The sequence below is a fragment of the Ranitomeya imitator genome, chromosome 1, assembly GCF_032444005.1.
Source record: "Ranitomeya imitator isolate aRanImi1 chromosome 1, aRanImi1.pri, whole genome shotgun sequence".
Lineage (NCBI taxonomy): Eukaryota > Metazoa > Chordata > Amphibia > Anura > Dendrobatidae > Ranitomeya > Ranitomeya imitator.
This window is the reverse complement of record NC_091282.1, coordinates 640374652-640386693: the sequence shown is the minus strand read 5'-3', so window position 1 is coordinate 640386693 and position 12042 is coordinate 640374652. Positions and strand designations below refer to the sequence as shown.

General features: G+C 41.8%; 1 protein-coding gene across 1 annotated transcript in view; it reads left to right on the top strand.

Moving 5' to 3' along the window:
- The window catches only part of CRABP2 (cellular retinoic acid binding protein 2), a 29468-nt gene extending 17815 nt beyond the window's left edge, over nt 1-11653 (top strand). Inside the window, exons 2-4 of the mRNA XM_069727633.1 lie at nt 2329-2507; nt 8952-9068; nt 10476-11653. Of these exons, the coding sequence (XP_069583734.1) occupies nt 2329-2507; nt 8952-9068; nt 10476-10526 (347 nt within the window). The 3' untranslated portion in view covers nt 10527-11653. The remainder of the gene's footprint in view (nt 1-2328; nt 2508-8951; nt 9069-10475) is intronic.
- Nucleotides 11654-12042: the final 389 nt, after the last annotated feature.

Sequence of the window (12042 nt, the reverse complement as noted above, 5' to 3'; positions counted from 1 at the left end):
ACGCTCGAGAGACCCCTATCTTTGGGGCTGTATGATTGATTTAAAAAAAAAAAAACACTGAAGTCATGGGAGCAGCAGGAATAAAATAAAATAAAGAGTAAAAGGTGACCATCAAAATGCCAGACCCTCAACATTACATCATTTTACAATTAATGTTTTTTGTTTTTTAATTAAATCAAAACCATAACAACAATAAGAATAATAACTATTAACAAATTTTCAGTGTAGTCTTTTCTTCTGAGATTGGCCAACATCAGGCTCTTTCAGAGTGGCGCACTTGAAGTTGCAGTGAAGTATGTCTTTTGCTGTCACGTAGGAATGTTGGGTCGTTTATCTCTAGATTTGTGCTTTCCCACACGTGGCGGTTTTTAGCATGCTTCCTCTGCCCTGTTCATGGTATTCAGCATTCCTCCTAAACACAAGAGCAATTTGTTTTACCTTTTATTAAAAAAACAAGATGGTGGCCCGATTCTAATGCATCGGGTATTCTAGAATATGCATAGTCACGTAGTGTATATAGCAGAGCCACGTAGTATATTGTCCAGAAGGCCCGTTGGAAGTCCTGCTATACTCACCCTCCGCCGCCTTTTCCGCTCCTCTGGACGCTCCCAGGACCACTCCATTGCAAGCGCCAGCTTCCGCTCCCAGGGCTGGTGTGAGCAGGACCTATGATGACATCGCGGTAACATGACCATGACGTCACGGCAGGTCCTTGTCGCACACCAGCCCGGGGACGGGACCTCACCAGAAGCTGACGCTTGCAATGGCACAGTCCTGGGAGCGTCCAGAGGAGCGGGAAAGGCGGCGGAGGGTGAGTATAGCAGGTTTTTTTTTTTTTGTTTTTTTTTTAACATGACATTTTTACTATTGATGCTGCATAGGCAGCATCAATAGTAAATAGTTGGGGACACACAGGGTTAATAGCAGCGGTAACGGAGTGTTACACCGCAGGCCGTTACCGCAGCCATTAACCCTGTGTGAGTGGAGGGAATTATGGAGCGGGTGCTGGGCAGTGAGTGTAGGGGCGGGAATAATCGGACTGTGGCCGTCGCTGATTGGTCGTGGCAGCCATGACGAGCAGCTGCCGAGACCAATCAGCGAACGAATAACCGTGACAAAGACAGACAGACGGAAGTGACCCTTAGACAATTATGTATATAGATATTTCGGCAATGACAAGCACTCTGCCCCGTCCCTTGACTGACTTCCTTCAGGCAATGTGCTTTAAAAATAACGTAATAACACAAGCGTGATGGTTATTTATGCAAAAATTGTCCAGATTCTCTTTTTCAAGGGTTGGGAAACAAGTTGTAAGATGAATGATTATTTTTTTTTTTTTGTTTGTTTTTGAATTTATTTATTTCATTTTTTTTTTAGACAAAGAATGTTGAAATATTCATCTTTCTACTGAAATCTCTCCCAAAATACCCCGATTATCTTTATGTACTTGAGTAAGCAGATTTAACTAGTTTCACACTAGCATTCGGCAGGACTGCGGATGGCAGCCTTCTTCCTCCATAAAGCCCCGCCCACTGCCGCATCTCTTCCTTCAGCTCCGCCTACGTCTGCATGCGTCCTGCGTACCCTAGCTTTAACATTGGGTACGCAGGCCATACGTATGTATGCGGAGCTGAAGGAGGAAGAAGGCTTTCATCCGCAGCACTGTCAAACGCTAGTATGAAACTAGCCTTAGGCTCTGTTAAACACAATGTCACTGTTCTCCTCAATCCAGCAATACTTTTCCTTTGTTCCTGATATGGCCTCTTCTCTGTATATAAAGCTAGTCTTTTTAGCCAAGCAGGCCACATCTCTGGAACAAAGAGGCGCAGGAACAAAAGAAAAACCTCATCGGATTCCAGAGAACATCAGGATTTACACCAGATAACATTAATGGCAAGTCATGGGTTCTCTTTAAAGGGATAAGTGAGTATATACTTTACAAGTTTGGTCTAATTGCCCACAGGTGCAGGGGCATCGCAGGAATCCATCTGTCATGTAATGGGGTATAGGATTCCCCCTACTACGTTGACAGACGTTCCTATGACAAATGGGGATAAAATTAGCTGTCCTGAGGAAGAGCGCCTGGGTTCTGTCTCCTCCACCGGCTGACAGATCAGCTGACACTGGGTGACCTTTTTAATGAACTATTTGACAACACCAATTTCCTGTCACGAAAGCAAAGTATAATATATTTTATAACCAAATTTGTTTAAAAGTCAAATTCTTTGGTGGAATCTGATTATTGATGAATGGTTAAATATTATTGTAAAAGCTGTAATTTTAAAATTTGTCATAGGTGGCGCCACTAACAGTCATGTTTCGCCGCAGGTGTCAATGTCATGCTGCGGAAAATAGCTGTGGCTGCAGCCTCGAAACCGGCAGTGGAGATCAAACAGGAAGATGAGACCTTCTACATCAAAACCTCCACGACTGTCCGCACCACCGAGATCAACTTCAAAATCGGAGAAGAGTTTGATGAGCAGACGGTAGATGGTCGTCAGTGTAAGGTAGCGAACTGCTCCTCTTCTGGAAACAATGAGGGTAGTGCAGATCAGACGGCATATCCTTATTGTTAGTATTGATGTAGGACATGGATATCCATAGTGTCCCCATAACAATGAGAAAACACAGTACCTTTTACAGTGACTCAAAATGGTGCCCTTTATCAGTCAGTTTTCACAAACCGTTGACTCAAAACAATGTCACTCATTAGTCCCACAACACCGCTTTCCCAGTAGCAGCACCCTGCTCTTCAATCCCCGACACCAAAAAAAAGGGCCAGCTGCCATATCCCATAATGGTGCAATTTACTATAGTAGCTTTTTTTTCTTTTTTTTAAGCGATTCATAATAATGTAATTTCTCCAGCACATAATATAGCCATAATTATCCCAACAGTGCTCCCCCATAGCTGTACCAGCCACAGTACCCCATAACAGTGCCTTTGACTGTGGCTTACATCATCCCCACAAGCCGTATCGCAGTACTCCCAACAATACCATTGTGTCCAGTGCCCTATGAGAGCCCTGTAACAATGCCCTCCAAATGCTCCAAAACATTGGCAGCCATAGACTCAACCTGTGAACAGAGCCCACAGTTTACAGAACCATTTGGGCCCAACTGCACCGTGAAAAACATATAGTGCAAAAAACATATATGTAAGGTATTGGTTGATATTCTGGCCATAATATGTAAGCTGGCAATCCGCGTCAAGGGTCCTTATGTTTGCCATTCCTAGTCTAACATGAAAACCACAAAGAGGAAAACATCCTCCAATATTCAAGAAAAAAACAAACAGGTAAGGTAAGCAATGCATCTCTGCCTGTTTTTTTTTTTTTCTTTTTTTTTTTTTTTTTTTCTTGAATATTGGCGCATTATTTCCTTTTTGTGGTTTTCATGTTAGAGTAGGACTGGCAAACGTAAGGACCCTTGACGTGTGTTGCCAGCTTACATACTGTGGCCAGAATATCAAACAATACCTTGCATATATTGATATGTTTTTGCACATCATTTTTTTTTTTTTTTTTTTTTTTTTTTTTTTCAGGGTGCAGTTGGGCCCAAATGGTTCTGTAAACTGGCCTCTGCTCTCATAGTTGGCACTGAGCAGCCTGCCATAGCGTGTCATTAATAGGCTGAGAACCAGATGCTCTACATTCCTTGTGTGAACATTGCCACATAGAGTATATATTTTTTTTATTTATTTATTTTTTTTTGCATAGGTGTACCACACGGCCAATCCATGATTAAAGGTTGGCTGTCTCATTTGGTATTGCACCTGTGCAGTTGCCATTTTTACTTTGGTCCGCTGCACCCTGGTAGTGCAATTGTATTGAGGCCTATTTAGACAGGTAAGCATCTCTGCCTGTTTTTGTTTTTCAGCCACAGACTCCCCACAACAGTACCAGTCACCAACCTGTGTGGGTCCTGTGACTTGCATTCATCCTTGTACGTCACCGGCATCGCACCTCTTCCTTCCTGCTTTCAGTCAAAGTTCCCAGTGGAATAGAAATCTGAACCTGATCGTTTCCATCCCTGCACCGACAAGTCGTTTTATTGCCGACCACATGAGATTTAATACTGTCATTTATTTTATATTTTGCTCGCGAGTGTCCAAAAAAAAAAATTCCCCATAAAACCCATTTTTGGATTTTGGCTTGCAGGTGCCTGAAACACAGCACTCATTGTTGCAGCAGAAATTAGAAAAAAAAATCCTCGTTATTTTAGGTGGACGCCTATCCCCGCCATTAAATCATGGACCAAATCCGTTCCTGTTTTTATGGCGTGCTGGAAGATTTCTAATAATATATTAAAGGCTAGTGACAAGCGGGCAGGAATCATTTGGCTTCCCCTGTCTGGGGTAATGAGTCATAAAGATATTTATTTTACCACGTGTCGATTTCCACAATTAACCCCGTGTTCTCACCGCAGTCAGTGGATGGAAATTAAAGGAGTCCCGATATTGGAAGGGTAGAAACTGGGAGCTTCACGCCCCTCGTGTCCCGTGCAGGACAGTTTTAGGCAATCCTTGAGTAACTATTTTAGCAGAGGGGAAATTGCAGTTCTCCTGGATTGCTTTCCGTGAAGCCATTTGTGGTTGGGTAAGGTGAGGTTATGTTGAACCGTTGCCATAAAGAAATCCAGCACCGATGTGAGACCATGCCTGATCTTGCATGGAATACATAAGCCAAATGCTTCTTACGATACTTAATTCACAAGTACAAGGAAGAGGGAAATATTATTACGGGACATTTTTTAGATTTTAGTATTGAAATTTATAACTTTATTCTCTTAAAGGGGCTGATCACACTTTTATTTCCCCCCCTCCCGAGACCTCCTCCCTGTAGATGGAGCCTAGAAAGACTCCTGTATTTTGTCAGAGGGATCTTTTATTAGGTGGAATATAGAAAAAAAAACCATTTTTTTTTTCTTTGGATTCTTCTCTGAAGAACCTAGGTGGAGCCTAGAATGACCATTATTTTCAGTTTCAGGATCTTCTCTTTATATCCTTCTGCCTAAGGTTTAACTGTCACTTTCAGTCGATAGGAACCAGAGTACTGATTTCATGATAAATTAAATTTATAGGGGACCTGTCACTTGCCATAAATATGTAGTTTTGTTTACCTGGTGTAAATCCTGCTGTTCTCCTGAATGCAGTGATATAATGGATATATAGAGAGAGATGGTGTTTGTTTTTTTTTTTTTTTTTTTTTTTTTTTTTTTCCTAGCCCTCTTTTGTTCTTGAGATATGGCCTCCTCTTCCCTTTTATGTAAATAGTCAGTTTAGCCAAATAGGCGTGGACTTTGTTTATACGTCATGGGTGACTAACCCAGTTGGCTAATAAGACTAGATTTATATGCAGATAACATGAGGTCATATCTCTGGAACAGAGGCACAGAAAGAAACATTGCTGGATTCAGGAGAACAAGGGCCTTTACATTGGGTAAAAAAAAAAAATTATATATAATCTGTAGCAAGTGATGGGTTTTCTTTAAAGGAACGGTATTCAGGTAATTTTAGGGTTACCTTTAAACGGAATTATAAATTGACAAAGCATTAATGCACATTAGACCCTAAGTGGTGTGATGGCCTCATTTATCATCCACGTATCCCCAGAAGGCCCATTTTTAATATAACTCATTATACTAAGGGCATTGAGAAACTGTTAAAACCCATTACGAGACTGATAAATATCCATTGTCGGAAGTCGTTACCTTGTAATAAAGAGAAGGACAACTGATGGCAAGGTGCCACCTAGAACAAAGGCTTCAGATGGGCTTCTTCAGGCATGACAAGTCTAGGGATGGGTCACACAGTTTCCTCAAGTTGTACATGATTCTGATCTCATTATCTGAGACGTGACTCCTCTTTGCTTCAGTAACTCCTATTGAAATTCTCCTTGTTATAATTTTTTTTTTCCGCAGCACATTATATTTTAGTGGGGACTTGTATAGACAAACATTACAGAAACACCTAAAATCAAGATGCCAAAAGTGAGGGCCCTGTTTTCAAATCTGTGAGGAAATGGGAGAGACACAAGGTAAAAAAAAAAATTATATTGTACGGTCCAGCCATCCCTAAGATTCATAGGGGGATTCACAATGCTGAATGAACTAGTGACCAGCCAGTATCAGTAGTACAGACAGAGCTAATAAGTGAGTGGAGGGTGTGTACAGATGCTAAGAGGGTCCTCATCTTGAAGAAAATTTTGTGTGGGCAAAACGGGGATAGTTAAGTGAGGAGAGGCTGGTAGGCCGTCTAAAAAATAAAAAAATAAAATATGCGTTTTTAGGATATGCTTAGACTGTGGATATTATGGATTAATTGAATTGTCCTGGGTAGTGCAATCCAGAGAATTGGTGCAGCACACAAAGTATTGGAGACAGTGGGAGGTTCAAATTGAGAATGTTAAGGTACCGTCTCACAGTGGCACTTTGGTCGCTACGACGGCACGATCCGTGACGCTCCAGCGTCGCTCCATTATCGCTCCAGCGTCGAAGACTGCGGTCACACTTCGCAATGCACGGCGCTGGAGCGATTAATTTCATGACGTATTTGCGATGTAAAATCAGCAGAGGTGGAGAATATCATGCACACCTTTGTTACACGATGCGATCATGCCGCCACAGCGGGACACTTGACGACGAAAAAGTTTCAAACGATCTGCTACGACGTACGATTCTCAGCGGGATCCCTGATCGCAGTAGCGTGTCAGACACGGCGAGATCGTAAGTATATCGCTGGAACGTCACGGATCGTGCCGTCGTAGCGACCAAAGTGCCACTGTGAGACGGTACCCTTAGTCTTTGGTGATTAGCAGAATGGAAGGCACGGGTGGGAAGGTAGACTGAGATGAGGGAGTAGATGTAGGTTGGTGCTGTGGAGCGCTTTGGGTGAGAATAATGCATTTGTATTGAACTTTGCAGTGGATTGGTAACCAGTGCAATGAATGGCACAGGGTAGAGTCACTGGTGTAACTGTTGGAAAGAAATATGATCCTAGCTGCTGCATTCAGAAGGGATTGGAGGGAGAGACCAAGAGTTGCAATAGTCTGGTCAAATTTTAGATATATTTTTGAGGGATGGGTGACCTGAGTGATCACATGTAGTGGGTTAAGGAACAGTGGAAATGTTGCTGGGGAGTAATGGTAGAATGTCACATGGAAATGGCAATGTTGGGCGTAGAATTCAGAGAATAATCACTGATATTTTGTAGTAATGCAGTAGAGGTGTTTAATCTGTCATCAGCAGAGATGGTACTGAAACCAAATCTCCTTATGTACAGCGTCTGTTGGACAAACCATTAGTAGAAGAGGAAGGGGCCTAGGACTGGTCTTTGAGGAATCCTAACAGTAAGGGGGAGAGGAGCCAGCAAAATATATAGTGAAGGAGCAGTCAGAGGTAAGAGGAGCAGGGTCCTCTCTCCTCCTGTACCAGTTGTGACTTGTATTGTTCAAGATTATTGTACCTGTTTTTTGTATGTATACCACTTCACATGTAAAGCGCCATGGAATAAATGGTGCTATAATAGGAGAACAAGGAGAGAACGGTGTCATTGAGGCCGATGGTGCGGAGCATAGTGAGGAGAAGCTGATGAGCCATAGTGTCGAATGCTACAGAGAGATCCAGGAGAATTGGCAAGGAGTAGTGACCATTAGATTTCTGTTCATTCTTTTGTCTAATATATTGCACCTATCTTGTGTTCTTATAATAATGAGCGAGATTACTAAGAAAATGCAATGAGATGTTGCAAGTCAGCCTTGATCTATGGCAGACACAAAAAAATCATTTTTTGATGGACCTTATGGTGTGCCTATAGTTTAGAGAAGGACAAGGTGGGGTGTTAGAGTTTTTTTTTTTTATGCATAGCTGTTGGGACTTGTACCAACTTTGGGCACTGGAGACAGAAAAGACTTAATGGCACCAAAAGACTTGAGGCTCTGGGCAAAACACCCAGGGTAGATGCTTCATTGATTAGGTACTAGACACTACTTAATTCAACATGTCGCATCATTTTTTGTTAGATGTTAAGTATGTGGGGACAGTGCTTTTATTTTGCATAACAAAAAATGGTTTGTACCATTCATCAGTATCTACACTAAAACTTGCCTGTTCCCAGCCTTCCTTAGTTAGGTCACATAACCCTCAGATAGCAGATTTAGGATCTGAGAAGCTGCCTACCTTTTCTCACTTTAAAGGGTTTCCCCCATATTCACCTATGGATATTGTGTAATGCTTGTAAAAATAGGCAGTTTGTACACTTAATATTCAAAAATGGCTAAAAACCATTTACAAACAGTAAGGGTATGTGCACACGTATTCTAGGCCACTGCGGATTTTTCCACAGCAGATTTGATAAATCTGCAGGGCAAAACACTGCATTTTTGCTGCAAATTTACCACGGTTTTTCTGCAGTTTCCTATAGGAGCAGCTGTAAAACCACTGCGGAATCCGCAGAAAGAAGTGACATGCTGCGGAATGTAAACTGTTGTGTTTCCGCACGTTTTGTTTTTTTTCCCGCAGCATGTGCACAGCGTCTTTGGTTTCCCATAGGTTTACATTGAACTGTAAACTCATGGGAAACTGCTCCACTGAATGAACATGAAGTGCTTGGTCAATCTGAACATACAAGGTATTCTAGGATTTGACATCAGCCAATACTTTCATGCCACAACCTTGGAATTTATCAGGTCTGGTCTGTGCACACTCTTGGATCAATCAGTGAGCTGGTAATGATTTGTCTCCCTGCCCCCATTCACTTTCCAGTCAGACATTGATGAATCAGAGAAATGTGGAAGAGGAGTCAATTGAGTGTTAAATTTCTCAAGGATGAGGTTGGTTGCTGTCTCCTGCATTTGATGGATGATGGCCATGGTTTTGGGTATGCTCCTATGGAGGACCTGTCTGTTTATGGTAACTTAAGTGTCTCCTTCTCTTATCTTTGTCTCTCTTCAGAGCTTGGCCAAATGGGAAAGTGAGAACAAGATTGTGTGTGAACAGAAGCTTCTCAAAGGGGATGGTCCCAAGACTTCCTGGACAAGAGAACTGACCAACGATGGAGAACTTATCCTGGTAAGAACCAGCCCTGATACTTCACCACTAAGGCCGGGGTCACACTTGCGTGTACAATGCAAGAAACTCGCACGGGTCACTCGCATCAATAACCAGCACTCGGGACCAGAGCGTTCAGCTGTATAGAAATACATTCAGCTGAATGCTCTGGTCCCAAGTGCCGGGTGTTGATGCAAGAGACTCGTGTGAGTTTCTTGCTTTGCACTCGCAAATGTGACCCAAGCCTAAGAGTAAACTTGGTAATCAGCTATCAGGAACATTGATCTCATCATGTATGTTACAGGACCATTGACCCCTAACTTTAACAACCATAAATGCAGTAAGCCAAACTTTAGCTCAATCATCCAAGTCAAAACGGACAGTAATTTATGGTCAATATTTTAATGCAGATAGCACTATGGTCTAGAAACAGGTTGATCTGTTAGTCATTCATCAATGAAAGGACCTTTCCATAACGTTCCCAGAAAGTCTTCATATTTTTACCCTGTCGCTGAAAAAAAAAAAAATGTGCAAAGGCCAAGATGTACGAAAACGTATGACTGCATTGGCATAATCTTTCACTCAAGGGTTGTTGAACCACAAACCTTCTTCTGTGTGGCTGCTTCGGCATAATAGTCCATCATTCCCTCAATGTCGGGATCCATGGATTGGAACAACCAATAAATGCATAATTGGAGGTGTGTACTCATTTTTCAGAGGCTTCCACACCTTAATGGGTCTTTTGGATATTCCAAATCTGGCCAATCACGTTGGCAAACCATTGGGTTTTTTTTTTTTTTTACTTCACGGAGTCTACAGTTACTGTTGGTCCTAAAATAATTCGGTTGACCACATGGCCATTCAATAAGTGTTCAGATGCTGTTCATTTTAAGCCCCCGATATTGACCATAGTCATTGAGTCAATAGATATCATTCCTATTGAGCTACCCATGTTGACTCTAAAGTAATTCAATGAGACTACAAACTAATACTTTCTTTTCAAGCTAACCATGTTAATCCTAAGTCATTTGAGTCTTCATACAGTGGCATAACTTGAGTCCGATGAGCCCCAGTGCAAGATTTGAAATTTATGTATGTATCCCCGTTCTGCTGCTGTAAGAAAAAAAAACCTCTGCTCCCCCACTGTGCTACCTCCTCTTCTGAAGTACAGTTGACTTCAACATGCAAGCACAGGAGCACGTGATGTCACTGCCATGCACGCCAGCCTCAGCTGGTGGCCTGAGTGGCCAGTAGCGTGTATTGCCGAGCACGGACTTGACGTCAGAGAATGGCTCACACCCAGACCCCCTCTGCTGACCTGTGACTGCAGTTGTTATACCCCTGCCTTCATGTGCTGTTTTTAATTGACCTACCCATGTTGACCCTAAGGTTATATTAAACATTAACCTTCCTTCATTCTTTCTACAGACCATGACCGCCGATGACGTCGTCTGCACACGAATTTACATCAGAGAATAAAACCAGTGAACTGCCCAAGGGACCTGAGGCACCACCTTCTGCAGCCGATAGTCTGACTCCCATATAACACATATATTATGAAGCAGAGAGTACCCCGTTTACAGCAACATGCCAATGCTTCTCCTGTAATGTCTACCATCTTTCATTTACTCATTGGAAGATGGTAGAAATTGGGCACCAAGGAGTGGCATTAACAAGACTGTGAATTGACAAGAGTTAACAATTGAATTGTCTGTTATGTGATAAAGTAAAAAAGTTGATCCGGAGATTAGATGGACCATTCCAAACATTTTTAAATTTTTTTTGGGTGGGGGGCAGAAACCTTCTGTCGGCCATTCTGAATGGAAGACCATATTTTGCCTATTTTACGAAAAGAAGGGTCGCCTGGAAAACTCTCGGTAGCAATAATTTGGCAAAGATGTGAATAAGTAGTGATACCTGAAGGTGTCTTGCTGTATTTTATACTATAAGATGCACTGGATAATAAGACATGTGCAAGTTGTGTGCATGTAAAATGGAGATAAATAAGACACGGGCCGACGTAGCCTTTAGAAGTGAGACTTGGGCTACATTCACAAATCTGTGTCGTGGATGGGTCAATGGTCTCCTGACCCCAACTCAACAGCCTCATACAGTATGGTGGTTGAGTTTAGGTCATGATGCGTATGGCTGGACCACACTTGGACTGCGACATATGGATGTGCTCATTTACTCCAATTTGTACCTAATCTATTGGCTGCAATTATCGATGGGGTTACTGTCTTAGGTTATGCCTTAGGTTAGCTAAGGGTAAAAATTGTACAAGTTCTTTTGATATTATGATTTTATGGAAGGAGTCCATGTCTTAATTTGTGAATAAAATGTCAAACTCTCCAAAACTTACCAGCTCGCATGAAAAAAAGGATCTTCTTTGACTATGTAACTCTTAACATTTTATACAATTTTTATGTATGTAAAACACATGGCTAGAGAATGTAGTACCGCTAGCTACAAGGATTCTTCTTTTCCCCAGGTAGATGTCTCTCAATACGTGTTTTGTTTTTTTTTCTAGTTTATGCATCAATTCTGTATTTATTTGTCAATATATATAATTTTTTTTTCAATTAAAGAAAAATTCTTTGATTTTACAGTTTTCTCTTGGTTTGAATTATTAATGGAGACAAGCAAACAGATTTGCACTACCCTGATCTGGTTTCCACTACTCTGATTCAGCGAACATCCGTGGTAATCATCCTGTACACTTTTTGCAATTAATAAGCATCTGTGACATCACAAAGCCATGGCGTGATGCATGTTATGAAGACTATTGGCTAGTGCTCAAGCAACCTTTGACATTGCAAGAGGCACCCAGGAGATCAGCATTGAAATGCCCGCTGAAGAACTTTGTTCTTCCTTGATCGGGATGCCATGGAGTACCAGAGTGGATACCAGATCGGTGTAGTATGAATATTTTTGCTCTTTGATAGTTATTACTGGTAGCGTATAACATTTTTCTCACATACATGGTGAAAGTTGA